The sequence below is a fragment of the Hemiscyllium ocellatum genome, chromosome 19 (genome assembly GCF_020745735.1).
Source record: "Hemiscyllium ocellatum isolate sHemOce1 chromosome 19, sHemOce1.pat.X.cur, whole genome shotgun sequence".
In the NCBI taxonomy this organism is placed as follows: domain Eukaryota; kingdom Metazoa; phylum Chordata; class Chondrichthyes; order Orectolobiformes; family Hemiscylliidae; genus Hemiscyllium; species Hemiscyllium ocellatum.
The window spans coordinates 17,770,119-17,791,269 of NC_083419.1; the positions used below are offsets into that span (position 1 = coordinate 17,770,119).

The window sequence follows — 21,151 nt, forward strand, 5'->3', positions numbered from 1 at the left end:
AGCTAGAGATGAATGCAGTATTCCAAAAGTGGTCTCCCCAATGTTCTGTACAGCTGCAACATGATGCCATAACTTCCAGACTCAATGTACTGACCAATGAAGGCAAGCTTACCAAACTCCCTCTTCACCACCCTGTCTACCTGCGACTCCACTTTCAAGGAACAATTAACCTGCGCCCTTAGGTCTCTTTGTTCAGCAACACTCCCCATAGTCCAACCATTTCCTGTGTAAGCCCTGCCCTGATTTACCTTTCCAAAATGCAGCACCTCACATGTATCTAAGTTAAGCTCCATCTGCCAATCCTCGCCTCATCTGAGCAAGGTCCTGGTGTATTTTGAGATAATCTTCTTCACTGTCCACTATACCACCAATTTAGATGTCATCTACAAACACGCTAATGTAATCCTGGAACTCCCTCCCTAATGGCTTTGTGGGTCCAACTGCAGCACGTGGACTGCAGCGGTTCAAGATGGCAGTTCACCACCACATTCTCAAGGGCAACTAGAGATGCGCAATAAATACTGGCCTAGCCAATGTCATTCACATCCCATAAATATGAAAAAAATGACCAGGTAATTTTTTTTTGGTGTGCAGTGATTAATTCAGTAATGCATTCTGAACTAACGTCCCTGCTGATAGTGATAATCTTCTCAGTAATCACTGACATATCAAATATGAGCCATCTAAAGATCACAGGGGCCACCCAGAAGGAGAAAAGCCCCCAAAGGTTAATTCCGTACATCTTGCTGGAGCTGGTTGATGGAATAGGTAACCACCTCCTCCCCAGGCTGTGCATAATCTTCCATCATCGCTTTGTTCAGGCTCTGCTTCAGCTCTTCATTTAACTGTACACAAACAACAACAAAAAAAAGTCAAAAGCTACAAGGAGAAAGATTTTCCCATTGATTGCAATGAGAATCATCGGGCGATACAGGAAGCTATTCGGCCTCTCGTCCCCCCTGCTGCCTTTTGAAAGAAATCTCAGGTTATGCCATCTCTGCCCCACTCCCCATCAAACCCCCTTGAACCTTCCCCACAGCTGTATAATCTCCACCCTTCAAGTACTTTTTCAATTACATTTTCAAACTCACTATTGACTCCACTTCTACCAGCCTATCAGATAATGCACCCTGTGTAAAAGAAAGGTATCCACATCTCATCCTTTAACAATCACCTGAAATTAGAGCCACCTCATTGGCTTGGAAATATTTTCTCCCTCTTCACTCAATAAAAACCCTTCATGATTTTAAACCCCTCTGCTTAATGTCCTCCTTCTGTAAGGAGAATAACTGCAGCCTCTCCAGTCTCTCTATCTTACAGCCCCCCCCCCCCCCCCCCCCCCCCATTCTGGATACCATTCCTGTAACACTGCATTGGGATGAACCTTTCTTTGACCATAAGGGGAGATCTAATAGAAACTTACAAGATAATACATGGCTTGGAAAGGGTGGACGCTAGGAAATTGTTTCCATTAGGCGAGGAGACTAGGACCCGTGGACACAGCCTTAGAATTAGAGGGGGTAAATTCAGAGCAGAAATGCGGAGACATTTCTTTAGCCAGAGAGTGGTGGGCCTGTGGAATTCATTGCCGGGAGTGCAGTGGAGGCCGGGACGCTAAATGTCTTCAAGGCAGAGATTGATAAATTCTTGATGTCACAAGGAATTAAGGGCTACGGGGAGAGTGCTGGTAAGTGGAGTTGAAATGCCCATCAGCCATGATTGAATGGCAGAATGGACTCGATGGGCCGAATGGCCTTACTTCACTCCTATGTCTTATGGTCTTATAAGCAAGTTGTGTTGCAAGTCAACACAAGGCACAAGCACATTCCAAAGGAATGCAACATTTGGTGGTTCCAAATGTATCAGTTTCAGGCAATCCTGCTTAAAAATAAGACTGGGACTAGTCACAAGGTTTTCATTTGGACAGTTCAAAGAGCACAGATGAGGAGTTTATTAGTTACAGGCAGTGGAAAAATCAGTGAGTATGTGAGATGGAGTGAGACGTAGACTTCCTGTTAAGCTGTGCCACTTTTGACAATCCTGCTCATGCACTGTATCATTAACATCTGGGGAAGATGGTTCACAAATCTGTTGGACCTGCCTTGATCACATTTGCTTTTTGATGTGCTCTGTTGGTGATGGATCACAGTCTGTCATCCATATTTACTGCACGTTAATTCCGGGGGTTAGAAATAAGTTGTACATTTATTGTAGACTGTGTTACTTTTGTAACTGGTACAGTAAAAAATGTTGCAGCTAATTCAAAACCATGGAGTCGTGTGGCTTTATTGTCTAAGTCCCCTGGTTCTCACACATTTCCTACTTTAAAAATAAAGATTACTGATCCATAACCAGATTATTTTGCTTTCCCTACTGAAGAATTAGAATAATTAGATTCTTATTGTAACATGTAACTCAAGTGTAGTAATACATGAGTACAGTAAAAAGTGTACAACGTTGCTATTTTCCAGAGCCATCTTGGTTACAAAACCAGAATCTCAAAACCAAAACAGCAGAAAAAGAAAACCAAAAGGTAAGAAAAACATCCAGATCTTAAAAGTCTATGTCAGACAAAAGAAGATACACATGTCAAGATGGGAATGTAGTAGAGGTTCACTTTACTGATACTGGGGAAGGATGGACAGTCCTATGAGGAGAGATTGGTTCAAATGTGTCTGTATTGACTAGAGCTTAGAAGAATGTGAGGGAATCTGATTGAAACGTATACAATTCTAACAGGGTGGGACAGATGAGATTCATGGGAGGGTGTTTGCCCCTAGCCCTAGGATACATGATAGACCATTTAGGACTGAGATGAGGAAACATTTTTTCACCCAGAGGGTGATCAACCTATGGAATTCTCTACTACAGAAGCCCTGTGCAGATCAGATCACTGAGTATATTCAAGAAAGACACTAACAAGTCTCCATATTTTGATCACATCAAGGTGTCTGGGAAGAAAGCAGGAAAATGGTATTGAGATAGATGATCGGCCATGGTAACACTGACAGGCAGAGCAACCTCAAAGCGTTAAATGGCTGACTCCTGCCGCCAGCTTCTATGTTTCTCTGAAACATAATTTGGTATTATGGTCGGGGATCACAACATGCATCCATTCTAAGCCCGTGACATCTCTCCTAATGTGTGGTATCCAAAATCAAATGCAATACCCCAACTGGGGCCTTACAACTGTTTTATAACAATTTAGTATGACCTCCCTGCTTTTGTATGCTACAGCTCAATTGATAAAGCCAATATCTAAGATATCCTTTTAAACAAACCTCTCAAACTGGCCTCCCACTTTCAACTATTTATGCGTCTAAGTTCCTGGAGCTCTCTGTTTCTGTGCACTTATTTCCCAACTGAAAAGTAACTCTTCTTTCTCTCCCTGAGATAACACTGTATTCCTGCTTCCATTACGCTTTAAAACTTGGCTTTAAATTTTCTGCAAGGTGGACTCCAGAGGTAATGAAAGCAGAAAGTGCTGGAGAAACACAGCAGCTGCAGCTGTGGTAAAATTCCAACTGCTAATGCCACTACGTTATTATTGACGTTGGAAATCTGCCATTTTTAGCCACGCTGACCAACATGTCATAGAATTGTGATCAATTCTTCACTGCCTTCTGCACTGGTTTGGCAAACCATTCAGGTCCATAGTAATTAGGAACAGGCAACAATTGCTGGACTTGCCTGTGTCACATCCACATGCTATGTCAAATGCCATTGACAGTCCGTACTCACATCAATTATGTGACACTCATCCAACCTCTCCACTATTTCATCGACTAAACCAACCGAGATATTTGTACAACATATCCTTTTAAAATATTAATTTACTAACCCATTACTTCTCCAATTACCAATGAATACTGCTCCAGAATACCATCTCTAAAACTCTGATAAAAGTTTGTGGTCATCTGGCAATCAGGAGAAGTGGCTCCAAGTCTGGTTAAGAGCTATTATCAAGCATGCTGGGAACTTTAGTCAAGTTAGCTTGAACTCTGACCTCAATTAAAACTGCAGCCAGGACATGTTGTGACCTGTCCTGTAACCTGTAACCTGCAGTTTCCTGTATTGACTAAATGTGAGAGGTTTTGTGTTAGTCTGTTAGATAAACTGGCACCTTATATCGACCATGGTATGTGACTGTTTACGACTTGGTATAAACATTTGGGAGTTATTTACCAGTAAACTCCATTAGTTGGGACTGAACACTGTGATCAGGTTTGGTCAATTCACTGGCTGAGTGTCGGAGAAGTTTCTGGAAGAATGAGCACACTTTGGGTTAAAAGTTACCAGCACAAAGGATTTTGCAGGAGTGATCATTTGAGACCAACATTTGCAAAGTAAGTGCCCTGAAGATATCTTCAGAGAGAGACAAAGAACCATAAGGCCAGATCTACACTGACAGCAAAGTTGGCAACTTCACTCGAATTGAGGTCGTATTTGTTTCAAGCCAAAGTTATAGAGTTAAAGTTGGAGGTCAATGTTAATTAAGTTAAAGTGAGGTAAAGTTGCAATTAAGCTTGATGAAGTAAGAAGTATATGTTTTATATTGAATAATGGTACTAAAGTGTTAAATAAACATAAGTTTGTTTAATTAAAGTCTGAGTTGACTCCTTGTCTGACACACATGTTGAAGCATACCTGGGTGAAAGGTTTGAAGATGCTTTTGGGTAACAAGATCATTGCCCTGAAATGTTAACTCTGTCTCTCTGTCTCCACAGATGCTACCAGACCTGCTGAATTTCTCCAGCATTTTTGACTCACATTACCTCTAAAGTTAGGTTTGTAATTGTCCACCTCTCCCCTTTGTAGGGTCGTAATCTGGCTCCATTCAAATTTTTCATGAAGCATTGTAGAATTGTACCCTGTACTTTCCTTGATTATGTCTCTCAGTAACTGAGGATGTTTTCCATTCGGACCAAGTGACATTTCTACTATGAGCCCTGCCAACAGTTCACACACCTCCTCTTTCACCTAATTTCATCCCATCCAACAGGGCCACTCTGACTGGCAGCAACATCAGCCTCTGCATTAAAGACAGATGCAAAGTCCTCACTTAATACCTTCGGCATTCCCGCTAACTTCACAAGGCAATCGTATTCGTCCAGAAATAGCCTCACTCATCTTTTGAGTTTCTTATTGAAGAGTTTCAAAGGGCTTAAAATAAAAAAACATTGTTTTGATGCTATCAGTTTTACTTCAGTCACTGGTCCCCATCTAAGAGTTACTGAGTGCAATGTTCAGATGACAGAAAAGCTGAATAAAACTACAGTGCTACCTTGTTGCACGGAATTCAGGAGCACAGCTTCACAGATAATGACTCGAATATATCTCTGGGATTCTGTCCTCTAATCCTTGTTAATACCTACAGGGTGGTACCCAGCAGCTGCAGTCACGCTACAGAAAGGGATGAAGGTAATTCATATTATGGTGGCCCGGCCCATCAGTTGGAGAATCAGTGCACATCACCAGCCCCACCATCCCTAGCACCACGCTGCCATTCCGGAGGTCTGGATGGGATTGTCAATAACACAGTAGGCGTGACCCTGTGAGGAGCCTGGATCCAAGAGCCACCTACCAATTCATGACTCAGCTGCTCTTCTTCGATCTCTGCAGCGCCATCAGGAGCCATGGCCACTACAGGGACTGTGGGTGGCCTAGGATCAGCAAGTTTGGTGGGAGCCCAAGAAAGAGCTATGTGTGGTTATAAGTATGGGCTGCAAGGGGAGTTGCTGTATAGGGTGGGAAGGGTCTGCTCTGTGGGCTACGTTCAGCAGAGCATGCTGAATAAACAGGGAGCCAACGCCACCCAAAAACAAGCCATTAGGGTGGGTTCGAGGGTACAGCTGGCAGCATGCTGAAATGGTATACAGCCCCCAATGACCCCTCACCCCTCACTACTGACTGAATATCAGCAGGTATGGGATGAGATCCTCAATTGATCATTTGTTGACAACTTGAGAGCCTCAAATCACTCCCAGGCAAGAAAGCCAACTTAGATCTAAGGTTCATTCCTGAGTTTGAAACATGATAGCTGGAGGTGCTGGCTAGGATCTTCCAACATTCCCAAGCTTGGGGAACACTCTCATCAGACTAAAAGTTGGAAAATGTAACACTATTAGCACAAGCTGAGGGAGAGAGGAATCGGGAACTGCAGGTCAGTTTGATTGACATCAGTCAGTGGGGAAATGCTGGAACCTATTGTCATAAAGGCCCTACAAGTTTGACAAGGGACTTGCTGTATGGTGACTGCCTGCTTAAACTCGGGTGTAATGGTCTGCAATATAGCATATGCAAGCTTTAATGTATCACTCCACCACCTTCTCCTCACTGAGACATTCCACTCTCCTCATCTTTCAATACGGGTCATTTTACAAAAGCAGATTCAACCTTACCCGCTGGTAGTAAACACAAGCAAGAATTCCAGCCACCAGCTCAGTCAGGAAGATCAGCAGGAGTAAGGAAAAGTACTGAAAAGGTAAAACAGAACAATTATCACCATAATCGTTTTAGTGAAAGCATCCTCTGTATTAAAAGTAGTCCATTCTACACAACCTTTAATATAGCCATACCTTACACCAATGGGTCAAACTGGAGTTCCCAACTATTGTATTGCATTGTTTTATTCCTCACAATAATAATGTCAATTTTTTCACACTTACAGTTTCTTTAATGGAATCCAAGCTTTGACAGTGGACTCCTTACTTTTCAACAATTGTTCCCTTCCTGGGAAGGTGGTGAGAGAAAAATTAACTGAGTGTGTTGGTCCCATGAGGTAGTTGCCTCACCCTTCCTGCCTCTTCAGCAATGAAGCTCTGGGTGACAGGGTCCATGGACAACCCATGAAGTGGTCAACCAATGGCCACACAATTAACTCAAGTCACTGAGTTGCTTCCCGCCTCCCTGGCCTGCAATAATGGTGGTTAGTTTCCCACAAGAGGAACCGGGGGAGTCTGCTTGCCTTTGGGGGCTACAGGAGGCACAAATGACGAGGAGAGGGGTAGCCTCTGAATCTCTCATTTTCCAACCAGGAGGTCTGGAGAACAAGCCTGTCGGGGTGGAATTTGCTCCAACCTGGGTCTAATTGAAGGTGAGAGAGTGTTCGCCAAACATCACACCCCTGGCCCTTGCCTCTGCACCCCTCACCTGCCTTTCCCACGATGCATGACAGAAAAGCACATACCATCTCATTGTTTAAAACCCTAAGCCTGAGTTCCCAGCGACTGATTGGCCAACTGATAGTGTGGGACCTCAATAATGAAGCTCATGATTCGCCAAGAGCTTTGGAATTTTGCTTACCCTGGCTCTGTTCCTTTCCACCGTAACATGTATCAAACTTGTCTTCTGTCTGTGTTGAATGTGAGCGCATGTGTATATAGTTAGGGGTTTAAAATGGGTATAGTTTAAATCAACTAGTGGTAGATCCTTTCTTTCTTCACCCTTTAGAGTCACAGATCATTTGTAAAAATTAAACATGTTAGAATAGAGGCATTTTCCATTAGTGGTGAAGTTTAGTGTGAATAGTGTTTGGCCAGAATTACAGCTATTCAGGTAAATTGATGCTTTGTGTGAAGAATGGTCACTGGACCTTAAACGTTAACTCTGCTTTCTCTCCACAGATGCTGCCAGACCTGCTGAGTTTTTCCAGCAATTTCTATTTTTTTAAATTGATGCTTTAGGTGGTCCCGTTTGGATTTTGTACATTTTGGGACAGCTTAAGAAACAATGGGGCATGGTTATTGGTGCAAACAAAACTTGCCAATTAAGTCGAGACAAAATGTACAAGCTTTCAAACCATGGATTCTATCATTTCAGTACAAAGTACTGAACTGTTCCACAATGAAGCAATGGGCAGAATCTTCTGCTTTTGGGCTATAAGAAGGGAGTTCCCATCATTTCCAAGTCCTGAGCTCAGATTGTCACTTTCCCTGAGATCATCTGAGAGGCAGCCATTTATCAGGCTGACTCTGCATTCACAAGCGTCTGAGCAATTAGGGATGGCTTCTGGCAACACCTACGTAGAGTCATAGAGATATACAGCATGGAAACAGACCCTTCGGACCAGCTTGTCCAAGCCAACCAGATATCCTGACCTAATCTAGTCCCATTTACCAGCATGAAGAGCTTATGCTCAAAACGTCGATTCTCCTGCTCCTCAGATGCTGCCTGACTGGCTGTGCTTTTCCAGCACCACACCCTTGACTCTGATCTCCAGCAACTGCAGTCCTCACTTTCTCCCATATCCCTCTAAACCCTTCCTATTCATATACCCATCCAGATGCCTTTTAAATGTTGTAATTGTACCAGCTTCCACCATTTCCTCTGGCAGCTCATTCCATAGATGCACCACCCTCTGGGTGAAAATGTTGTCCCTTAGATCTTGTGAACCAAGTTTTAAAAATGTCCCTGAAGCTTCAGGCCCAATCAGAAGGCCTGCAATCCCAAAAAGGTCATGAGGCTTTATCGGCACTTCCAGGTCAGGCTTTGGCCTGCCTGTGCCTGGGTGTGGGTCTTAGCGTGAGGCCTCTCCACTGCTGAGCAGATCCTCACAGTGACCCCAGTCAGCTCATAGATGGACAGTTAATCATGCAGATCGGCTCACCGTAAGATAATGGAATGGGAGCCTGCACAACAGACAACATTTAACACAGAGAACTGTGAAGTAATTCACCTTGGAAGGAGGAATGACAATGTAAAATAACTCATTTAATTTTAAAGAGGGGACAGGATAGAGACACCTGAGGATGCACAAATACAAACCATTAATAGTAGCAGGACAATTTGAAAATGCAGTGAAATAAAGCAAATGGGAACCTTTATCAATAGAAGCATATATTACAAAAGCAAGGATGTAGTGCTGAGCTTTAGCCTTGGTTGGAGCCTTGAGTCCAATTTTGAGCACCACACCTCAGGAAGGATTTTGTTACGAAGTTACTTTCACTAGCAATATATTCGTTTGGGGACCTCATGTTTAACGGGATTGTAAAAATTTGTTCACTTTGTGGAGGTACAAGGATTTGTTCTTTTGAAAATAAAGATTAATGAAAGGAAAATTTAGACTTCTTTCAAAAAAGGACATTTAAAAAAGCCAGAGGGTTAAAGAACCTTTTACAGAAATGTCATGTGTCTTGGTTTGTCTTTATTCATACATGGGATGTGGATGTTACCAGCAAGGCCAGTAATGCTAACCACTAAGCAACTGTGCTGCCCAGAATAGGTACATGAATAAGAAAGGTTGAAAGGGATATGAGTCAAATGCAAATAAATAGGATTAGTTTAAATTTGGGAAGCTTAGTCAGCATGGATGAATTGGACCAAAGGGTCTGTGCTGTGTGACTCTATGACTCCATAAGACAAGTTGGGTGAAGCATTCTAAGAGAGAAGTTATCCAACTCAGCCTTTCCTAACCTTTAGAGAGATCCTTTCAAAAATCCAGTACAGGAGGTAAAGACCTAATGCAGCAATTCTCCTGAAAAGCTTCTGCAAGACTCCTTCTCATTATCTTCTATTAAATGTACACCCCAGTCCAAAACCAGCACCTCCAAATCATCAAATCCTAATGAATGAAGTGCTTCTGAAGTGATCCAAGTGACAAACCATGAGTCTCATGGCACCAGTCTGCATTTCCACCTGCTGGATTGAAAGTCATTCGGAACATTTCAATGTTCCCTTCTTTCATTAAAAATTTACAATTATTTGGCCAAATATATTTTTTAAAGTCATTCTGTGCTGAGAAAGTTTGTAATCAGTGTACGTGTCTACATTTTAAGTTGTTTGGAAGGGACAATATTTCTAATTTCATATTTCAAATTGTTAATCAGCTTTGCATTTATGTTAAATAAGTGTTGTTTTTATAATAAATCATTAATTCTGTTGTTTATTCAAGAATCATGGAGTCATAGAAAACGGAAATAGACCCGTCGGTCCGAATCAATCATGCTGACCAGATATCCTAAATTAATCTAGTCCCATTTGCCAGCACATGGCCCATATTCCTCTACTCACTTCCTATTCATATACCCATCCAGATGCCTTTTAAATGATGTAATTTTACCAGCCTCCACCATTTCCTCTGGCAGCTCATTCCATACATGCACCACACTCTATGTGTGAAAATTGCCCTTTAGTTTCCTTTTAAACCTTTCCCCTCTCACCCTAAACCTATGCTGTCTAGTTCTGGACTCCCCACTCCATGGAAAATACTTTGTTTATTTACTCTATCCATACCCCATGATTTTATAAACATCTATAAGGTCTCCCCTCAGCCTCTGACACTCCCGGGAAAATAGCCCCAGCTTAGTCAGCCTCTCCCTATAGCTCAAACCGTCCAACCCTGGCAAAATCCTTGTAAATCTTTCCTGAACTCTTTCAAGTTTCACAACATCCTTCTTAGAGGAGGGAGACCAGAATTGCACACAATATTCCAAAATGGCCTAAGCAATGTTCTCTACATCCACACCATGACCTTCAACTCCTATACTCAATGCACTGACCAATAAAGGAAAGCCTACCAAACGCCTTCTTCACTATCCTATCTACCTGTGACAGCACTTTCAAGGAACAATGAACCTGAACTTCAAGGTCTCTTTGTTCAGCAACACTCCTCAGGACCTTACCTTTAAGTGCCCTGATTTGCCTTTCCAAAATGCAGCACTTCACATTTATCTAAACTAAGCTCCATCTGCCAATCCTCAGCCCATTAGCCCATCTGATTAAAATCCCGTTGTACACTGAGGCTTCTTCTACTTCTTTATTGTCCATTACACCTCCAATTTTTGTGTCATCGGCAAACTTCCTAACCATACCTAAACCTGAATGACAGGTTATTTTTGTCTTCTGAAACTAATGTAGATAATTGGTCATATCAGTAACTAGGGTAAAATGTTTACATTTGTATTGTGACTAGGGAATAGTGGAACTAGATAATGACAATGCACTACTCCAGACTTTATTATAATAATGTCAAGGCCTAGAGAGGTTCTGCATTAACTAGGATGGGAGCATAAATGCAGGATTTCAGGCAGATGGAATAGCTGCTTTGTACTCTTTGGAGTTGAGAATGCGAAGAGGTCATTTGATAGAGACATTCAAAATCAGGAAGGGCTGAGTAAACAAGGAGAAACAGCTTCCAGAACAGCAGGAGAGTCGCTAATCAGAGGAGACAGATTTAAGGTAATTGGCAAAAGAACCAGAAACATTGTGAAGAAGACTTACTTTCTTTACCCGGCAAATGATGTGATCAGGAATGAGACGGATAAATTATTGAAGGGCTGTGGGGCAAGAGCAGAGGAGTGGGATAAACTGCACAGCTGTATACGGAGCCAGCACTGACACAATGGGCTAAATGGTCTTTAGATTAGATTATTTACAGTGTGAAAACAGGCCCTTCAGCCCAACAAGACCACACCGACTCACCGAAGCGCAATCCACCCATACCCCTACCCCTAACACTACGGGCAATTTAGCATGGCCAATTCACCTGACCTGCACATTTTTGGATTGTGGGAGGAAACCGGAGCACCTGGAGGAAACCCACGCAGACACGGGGAGAACGTGCAAACTCCACACAGTCAGTCGCCTGAGTCAGGAATTGAACCCGGGTCTCTGGCGCTGTGAGGCAGCAGTGCTAACCACCGTGCCACCGTGCCGTCCACATTGTTCACGTTCCAATCCTGTGTCAATCAAATTTGCAGAGGTGCATACTCTAACTGCGGTTAAGGTCACTGGATGTTAGTCAGGCACATATTTAAGAACAAATCTGCTTTTCAGAATAGTGGCCATTACTTTCCCATCCAACACCACTTTGATGTAACTCCCTAAATTCTTCTTTTGTCATTTGGGCAGTTGGGCAGCTTTTGTTTTTAAATGTAAAACAAAAATGGGTTTTCACCAATTAGCACAGTCATCTGTAGAAGGGAAAGGTCCTCAGTAAATCAGTGGCTGTGGACATTGTGAATAAATGTATGTAGAGGACAAGCCAGTTCCTGCTTCAACCTTTGCCATGTAGATAATTCCTAGCTTTTCATCCTTTCTATGTCATTCAATTCTAAGACAATGGTTATTGAGTTTTCAAACTCAACCATTCCTTTTACTGTTGCAATGTTTGCAATCAGCTGATTTTAGTTGGCTTCTTTCTGCCCACAGCAGATGGTGCCAATAATTAGCTGAAACAAAGGTTCGCCTGGTGTCACTGCTCATTTCTCTTGGCAACGTTGAGTTTAATTTTCTTGTGAAGCATTTCAGTTGGGGTGGTGAACCTGAATACAGGTGACAGAGAGGATCATGTTGTTGCTGTACAGGACACTGGGGAGGCTACTTTGGAATACTGCATTCAGTTCTGGTCTCCCTGCTATAGGAAAGATGTTGTTAAGCTTGAAAAGGTGCAGGAATGGTTTACAAGGATGTTGCCAGGATGGAGGGTTTGAGCTATAGGGAGAGGCTGAATAGGCTGGGGCTATTTTGCCTGGAGGGTCGGAGGTTGAGATGTTTATAAAGTCATGAGGGGCAAGGATAGGGTGAATAGCCAAGGTCTTTTTACTGGAGTAGGGGAATCCAGAACTAGAGGGCATAGATTTAAGGTGAGAAGGGAAACATTGAAAAGGGACCTAGGGATTTTTTAATGCAGTGGGTGGTGATTCTACAGAATGAGCTGCCAGAGGACACGGTGGTAGGGAAAGCGGGGGGTGGGGGGGTGGGGGGTTGTTTACAATTATAACAGTTAAAGGCATCTGAATGGGCCCATGAATAAGAAGGGTTTGGAGGGAAATATGTCAAATGCTGGTAAATGGGGCTAGATTAATTTAGGCTATCTAGTTGGCATGACGAGTTGGACTGAAGGGTCCATTTCCATGCTGTACATCCTCTGCCTCTGAGAGAACAAGAGCCACAAATAGAAATGAGTATAGCTGAAAGGCAACTCTGAAAGTTACATGGTGTTCATCAATGTGTCATTCCATTTTACAGCAAATGGTGTTGACCTGATAAAGCATTGTATATCGATTCAAGCACCCTCCTCAGTTAACATTTCCCTAAATTGCAGAGTTTGAATTCTAATTGTTTGAGATTTGAATGAATCCAGGAAGGACGGAGTCTCGGGATCAAATGTTAGAGTTAGCATGAAACACAGTGAGGGGAAAATGGGTAAACCAATGTCCCACGGTTTAGTTGGCAGAGAAGGAGGCCATTCAGCCCAATGAGTCCATGCCGACTCTCTGTTGAGCCACTGTCGATCTGTTTTCTGGTGCATTTATTTTATAGCACGTAGGCATTTGTTGCCATCCTAACTCCCCTTGAATTGATTGGCTTTTTCAGAGGACAGTTAAGAATCATCACTTTACTGTGGGTCTGGATCACATGTAGGCCAGACCAGGTAAGGACGGCAGATTTCCTTCCCTAAAAGGACATTAGTGAGCCAGATGGGCTTTTATAACAGTCAACTATAATTTCCTGGTCATTATTACTGAGATCAGCTTTCCAAACCAGAGGCTTACTTCTTATTAGTAATACTTGAAGTTAAGTTCAATCATTTGCCTTGGTAGGATATGAACCCATGTCCACAGAGCATTCAGCCTGATCCCGGAATTATTAGTACACTCCGTACTCTCGTATTAGTGTTAAGCCACCCTCTCCCCTAAACTGTACAACAACAACTTTCTTTGTATCTTTACTTTTGCATATGGAAATATCCCAAGTCACTTCATTGTCAAACGAAGGTTGACACCATGTCAAGTAGGTGATTTTAAGTCAGATGTCCAAAGGTAGTTTCTAAGGATCATTTTAAAGGAGGAGAGAGAGAAACAGTGGGAATTCCAGAGATTCGGTCTGGAATCTGAATGGAATCCGAATAGGAATTCCTACTGGACAAAATAAAGCCGATTTTCAGACCTGAGCAGCTGTGTTGAATTCTGACAATCTCAAGACATGTTGCACAGCCAGAGAGTCAGAAATAGAAATTGACTTTAACATATAATGTTGATCCGCAGCGTCTCTGACAGGGCAGTTTCTGGATGGATAACTTGGATAAACAGAGCTCAGACCTCACTGAGAAAAGGCTTAAGCAGCACTGTACCGAAGAGAACGCCCCTGCATACACAGCACTGAACTGAGATGCACTTCCTCCGCTGAGGAAAGATAACGGAAAAATGCAGAAAATCGGGAACCAAAACGAAACAGAAGAATTGCCGAAAACACAACTGAACAAATTAACGCTTCAGATGTGGAACATTTTGCCAGATGTGGCAAGTGAGCTTACTGCTTGCTAGGACTGAATAACAACAAGGGAAAATTGCAGACTGGGGACAGGGAACAGTTAATGGAAAAGAAATTCTGTCTCCTTTCACAGTTAGTTAGTTGAGTGACCAAAAGAGTAAGAATTTTGTTAAAAACCTAGCAAGAAGTGAAAACTGATGGATGATTTCCAAAATTTACCTGAGTGAGATGATGGGATAGTCTACAATATGGAGAGGGCTGAAAATGTGTTGCTAGAAAAGCGCAGCAGGGCAGGCAGCATCCAAGGAGCAGGAGAATCGACGTTTCGGGCATGAGCCCTTCTTCAGGAGAGGGTCAAGGCTTGCCTACATTGAAGTGGATGCTGAAATTTAACCTCACTGTAAAGAGATGTGGGTCACTGAGGCTTTTCAACAGGACAAATGCAAGAATGGCAAATTTCAAATGATCACAACAATTTGCACTGCAGAAGAAAAGAGGCATGATTGTTTGACAAGCAACTTTGGTGAATATATTACCATTGAGAAAACAATAGGGAACTGTAGGCTCCCAAGTCACCAGGTAATTCAGAAAAAGGCACAAAGCTTAAACATTTTCCTTTTGTTTAGGGAAAACATTTTCCTGTGTATGAAAGAATGTTAATTCCAGTAAGTGTAATCTAATGACACCACGAGCTTGACTGATTCCCTTAAATTGATTGTTAGACCATTAGGCAATGACATTGTCTGTCATTCACTAGGTTCATGGCTCACATGGCAACATTCCTCACATTCCTGACATTTCTCTGTAATCCTTGCTTCCCCAACTGATCAGAATCTTTACATCTCAGCCTTAAATAGGGCATGGAGTTCCAAAGACTCTCAGTCCTCAGAGAAGAAATTCCTCCTCATCTCAGTTTTAAATTGGTGCCCCTCTATTCTGAGAGTATGCTCTCTGAACTGTGACTGTCTCATGAGGGGAGACATTCTCTCAGCCTGTAAAGCTCCTGAAGAATCCTGCATTTCAATGAGATCATCTCTCATTCTTCCAAATTCCAACGAACAGAATCCCAACCCGTTTAGCCTTTGCTCATAAGACAGTCCCTACATAATAGGAATCACCCGAGTGAAACCTCTCTGAACTGCCTCCAATGAAATGATATCGTTTCTTAAATAAGGGGATCAGAATTGCTCACAGTATTGCAGATGTGGTCTCACCAGCACCTTGTACCATTGCAGTGTAGCTAGTAGCACACTCAGGATTATTTAACACATGCTGCTGAACCATATAATCACATCCAACATGCTCAGAACAAATGCAGCAATATACATTGCTCATAGCGGATAGAGGGAAGAATATACTCAATCAGTCCACATTTGCAAAACCCAAAACAAAAGATCTTACAGTTAGATTTCCCAGTGTTAACGTCTACTCAATTATATTGCTTTTTTTTAAACCAGTATTATTTACATTAAGCTGAAACAGGTGATTGCTATAAATTGTCTGAGCACAGATATATATATATATAGAGCATTTGTAATACTAGGGGCTGGAAGAATCTGTAAGATTAAGTAGTTAATAAACTCCATCCACAAAAGATGATGTTTTGTTTGTCTCTCTCACTGGCTGATTTGGATCAAAATTAACACCCAGGAGATCTTGTCATTGGAACATGCTTGAGTAATAGGGGGTGTCCCCAGCTCTCCCCAGTTAAAAACTCCACTCATTCCGACTGGGAAGACATCTGCTCTATCCAGCTGAGAAGATCCCAAATAAAGTTTGGAGGATTCAATGAAATTCAGCACAAAACAACCAATCAGATTCTTTTCTTGGGGAAAAAGAAATGTATTGAGATTGTCCTTTGGCAGTTGGGGCACTCTGTTAGGAAGGTGAGAGAACATTTTATCCTACAGTTGAATTTGCAACTGTTACAAACAACATTTGTCACCAACAGTTGGTGTCTTAAAAGAGAAAATCTTCCAGTTTGTACGAGCAAAGTTCAATCACAGACACTGGTCAGGGATATTGGACAAAGTGAAACAATCTAAACAAGGACTGAAACCTAAATGAAAGCATTGATTAGAAACCAGGCTGATAATCCAGAATTTGTCAATTCTGATTTAAATCCAGCAAGTCTTGAAATTCAGTTAAAAATTAATTTGCAGACTAAAACTACGCAAACTTTTCCCCAGGGCAGGATTGACTGGTACGAGAAGTCATAGTTTGAAGATATTAGGAGGAAGGTAAAAAGGAGACGTCAGAGGTAGGTTCTTTACGCAGAGAGTTGTGAATGCATGGAATGTGTTGCCAGCTGTGGTAGTGGAAGCAGAGTCATTACGGACATTTGAACTACTGCTGGACATGCACATGGATAGCAGTGAGTTGAGGGGTGGGTAGGTTAAGTTACTATATTGTACATTAGGATTAAACCTCGGCACAACATCGTGGGCCAAAGGGCCTGTTCTGTGTTGTACTTTTCTATAACTAGAGTCGGAAAGGGTGGCGCAGGAAAAGCACAGCCAGTCAGGCAGCATCCAAGGAGCAGGAGAGTCAGAGTTTCATCAGGCTGAAGGGCTTATAGCCAAAACGTCAATTCTCCTGCTCCTTGGATGCTGCTTGACCTGCTGCACTTTTCCAGCATCACACTTTTTGACTCTGATCTCCAGCCTCAGCAGTCCTCACTTTCTCCTAGACTAAAATTAGAACCATTAGAAAGCTGTGTTCTCAGATTTTGTAGTCAAGTATTAATTGATCTATAGGCACATTGATGTATAGTCAAATTTCATCATAAGAAAACTGTGATGCAGTGGTAATATCACTGGACTAGTAATCTGGAGACCCAGGTTAATGCTGTGGAGATTTGGTGCTGTGAGGCAGCAGTCCTAACCACGGAGGTGGCATGGCGGCCCAGTGGTTAGCACTGTTGCTACATAGTGCTAGGGACCAAGATTTGATTCCAACACTAGGCAACTGTCTGTCTGTGTGGAGTTTGTACATTCTCCCCGTTTCTGCGTGGGGTTCCTCCGGATGCTCCGGTTTCCTCTCACAGTCCAAAGACATGCAGGTTAGGTGGATTGGCCATGCTAAATTGCCTGTAGTGTCCAGGGATGTGCAAACTAGGTGGATTAGCCATGGTGATTACAGCCATAGGATGGGGCATTGGGCCTGGATGGGATGCTCTTTGGAGGGTTGGTGCAGACTTGATAGGCTGAATGGCCTTTATCTGCAAAGGAAAAAAAAATGTACTTGTATTTGAGTTGGACTTTTGAGGCCAAATATTTAGGCTAGAAAGTGGCTGGGTTGGTAATTGTGGGGTTGTGGAGGTTCAAACTTTACGCAAGTGATACTATTGAGGGGATGGAGTCTATTCTGGATCTTTGGAATCACTGAAGTGTAGATGTTGACATCAAGGTAAGAGTGGTGCTGGAAAAGCACAGCAGGTCAGGCAGCATCTGAGGAGCAGGAAAATCAACATTTCAGGCAAAAGCCCTTGACACCAACCCTTGTTACTGTCAATGGTGCTGACTTGAACAGGTAATGACTGTTCCAGAAAATCCATTAGTATTCCCAATGTTTAATTGGGAAACAAGCAATTGTGAAAAAAAGACTCATTGAATTGGCCCAACCAACTCTCCTTGCAAGTCTAGTATAAGGGATGTGAAAAGTGAGGGCAGCTGGGGGCTTGAGACAGAACCTTCCAAACCCAGGACCACTATAAGCCGGAATGACAATGGCAGGGATATGGGAATAACACCACTTGTAAATTTCCTTCAAGGCCACTCACCATCCTGACTTGGAAATATATCACTAATCCCCCTCAGTGTCATTGTGTGAAAATCCTGCAACACCCTTCCTGTTATGGGTGTGCCTATATTAATTCAAGAAGGCAACTTATCACCACATCTCAAGCAATTCCTACACCCCATGAATTAATGAAAAAGAAAAGATCTGGGGTCAATTTATATGTGAGATCGATTATTACTTGAAGATATGCACTACTTCAGATCCAACATATCTTTACTGTTTTAAGCTTTTAAATATTTAGTCATTGGACAAGATAGTATTTTGAATGAGTAAAAGATCACCTTTAGGCCCCCACAAAGTTGTACTGGTGGCTGAATTATTTGAACTTTTCACCCCAGTTGTGAAACCTTGGATTTCCTATTTCCAGCTTGGTTCGTGTGGAGGGTGAGCCCAATTTAATGATTCTGGTCCCAGTGGTTGATGGACAGTATGAAACTTTCAAACTGAGCACGGGAGTGGGGATAGAGATGGCTGGATAATTATTCATCAGCAACTAATGGTACACTGAGCTCCTTTAGAAAATAGTTCCTTTTCAAAATGGCCCGACAGATCAACACAATCTATAAGACCATAAGTGTCGGCTGTTTGGCAGCTCAAGCCAGCTCTGCCATTCATTCATGGCTGATCCAAGATTCATCACATCTACTTTATTGCATTTTTTTTCCCATAATCTGTGATCAATAAGGAAATGAAGAATCAAAATATCTCAGCCTGACATCTTCAATCAAGACTGGCAAACAAGAACATGAGAAATCAAAGGAGGAGTAAACCACACTACACGCAGGGAGGGAAGCCTGCTGTCTGTATCTACTTTGGCTTAATTTGTGTCTGCAGTGCCACATTATTAGGGCACTGAAAAGAAATGCTAATTTCCAAGAACTAATTGAAAAATGATGCAATGTGTGAGGAAAATATGGATATTTCCACTTCCTTTGCTACTAACAACTGTAAATTCCTGTTATATGTGCACATTTTGCAGACCAAGTTAAGTTCACTGACTTTTGTAACAAATGGTGCAAGACACACATGCATGGTGTTAGTCAAACACTATTGAGTGTGGGAGAGATTGTGCAGCCAGAAATACTTCACATTTCCTTGTAAATTTCTGAATAACCCAGACTGTTGGTTGGAACAGGAGAACTACGAGCCACATTAGTTTAAAACCTTGTGAACGATAACCAAATGAATACAAGATGGAAATTAGGGGAATGATTTAGAAATGGAAATCCTCCAGGTTCTCCACCTGGAACTTCAACTGGAAGCTCAGGGAAGCAGAACACACTGCCTTTTTATCCTCTTTCACCGTTTACCTGGCTCTAAAGAATTGCAGAGTTTCTTTTCTGCATTTGTGGGATGTGGCATCACTGGCTGGGCCAGCATTTATTACCCATCCCTGATTGCCCTTGAGAAGGTGGTGAGCTGTCTTCTTGAACCACATTAGTCCATTTGGTGTAGGCAGACTCACCATGCCTTTAAGAAGAGAGTTCCAGGATTTTGACCCAGTGACAGCAATATATGAATGTGACTGGCTTGGAGGGAAACTGGCAGGTAGCGGTGTTCCCATGAATCTGCTGCCCTTGTCCTTCTCAATGAAAGTGGTCATGGGTTTGGAAGGTGCTGTCTAAGGAGCCTTGGTGAATTTCTGCATCTTGTAGGTATACACACTACTGCCATTGACCACTGATGATGGAGGGAGCTAATGCCTTGGGTGTGGTGCCAATCAAGCGGGCTGCTTCGTCCTGGTTGGTGACAAGCTTTCTGAGTGCTGTTGAAGTTATACTCATCCAGGCAAGTGGGGAATATTCCATTACACTCCTGTGCCTTTGTAGATGGTGGACAGGGTTTGCTGAGTCAGGAGGCAAAAGTGGGACTTGCAGATGCTGGAAACCAGAGTTTAGATCAGAGTGGTGCTGGAAAAGCACAGCAGGTCAGGCAGCATCCAAGGAGCAGGAAAATTGATGTTTCGGGCAAAAGCCCTTCATCAGGAATAGAGCTGTTCCAGCACTACTCTGATCTAAACTTTGCTGAGTTAGGAGGTGAGTTACTCTCAGTAAGATGCCTAGCTTCTGACTTGCTCTTATAGTCACTGTATTTAAATGGCTAGTTCCAGGTCAGTTTCTGGTCAATAATCACTTCCAGGATGTTACAGTGATAGCAATGCCACTGAATGTCAAAAGACAATGGTTAGGTTCTTGTGGAAGGATCATTGCTTAGCTATGTGTGGCTATGTGTGCCATGAATGCTACTTGCCACTTGTCGTGGGTGCAGATTTACAAAGTTTCATCACTCTCTGAGTGAAAGTATTCCTCCTCAATCTGGGTCGAAAGGTTCAAAGGCAAAATACTTTGGAAAAGTGCACCAGGGTCTTCATTTCACAGATTCTCAGAAGCATCTTGTGTTTTGTTGCAGTGCCAGGGGTTGAGTACTTACTGCTGCCAGACCTGCCTGCTGTTCTCGAACAACCGCACAACAACCGAGGAATCCCGTGACCAGCACCAGGCTACCAGCGAAGATGAGAATACCGGCAGAGACAGCAAATGTACTGGATGGAAGAAGGCTCAAGTAATCTCTTTTTTCAGTCAACGTCCAAGTTCCAATGGTCAACACTCCAGCACCCGCCATCTAGAGATACATCAATAAATATCCATTACACAAACTTGTGTATCTATGGCACAGTGAACAGAGGAACATTGCACAGCCACCAGTCAGTGAGACTAGAATCAAGGGTCACGGTCTCAGGATATTTAGAATTGAGGTGCGAAAACATTCCTTCACTCAGAGGGTGGTCAAACAGTGGAATTTGCTACTACAGAGGCTGGATCATTGAATATATTAATGAAAGAGATTGATAAATTATTAAATATTAAAGGCATCAAGGGGTATGGAGAGGAAGTGGGAATATCGTGTTGAGGTAAAGGATCAACCATGATAATATAGAATGGTGGAGCAGGCACAAAGGACCAAAGGGCCTATTGTTGCTCCTAATACCTATGACTACCCAGAGTATCAGGCCCAAAGTTTTCTGAAAGCCCAGCCTCACTGGCCCCTGGCAAGACGCTGTTTGCCTCCTCGGATCTTGCATGCCATCCCTACACGCCCCTTGTGGGGGCTGCTGGCACCACAGAGATGTTGGCCT

General features: G+C 42.7%; 1 protein-coding gene across 3 annotated transcripts in view; it reads right to left on the reverse strand.

The window, feature by feature from the left end:
- The window catches only part of tspan11 (tetraspanin 11), a 78,581-nt gene that overhangs the window by 34,907 nt on the left and 22,523 nt on the right, over nt 1–21,151 (reverse strand). For all 3 annotated transcript variants that reach the window (XR_009645688.1, XR_009645687.1, XM_060839262.1), the window contains exons 3-5: nt 20,446–20,637; nt 6,402–6,476; nt 741–845 (exon numbers count right to left, since the gene is read on the reverse strand). Coding sequence is in view for 1 of the 3 variants with exons in the window: in XM_060839262.1 (XP_060695245.1) it covers nt 741–845; nt 6,402–6,476; nt 20,446–20,637 (372 nt within the window). In the remaining 2 variants the exon portion in view is untranslated. The remainder of the gene's footprint in view (nt 1–740; nt 846–6,401; nt 6,477–20,445; nt 20,638–21,151) is intronic.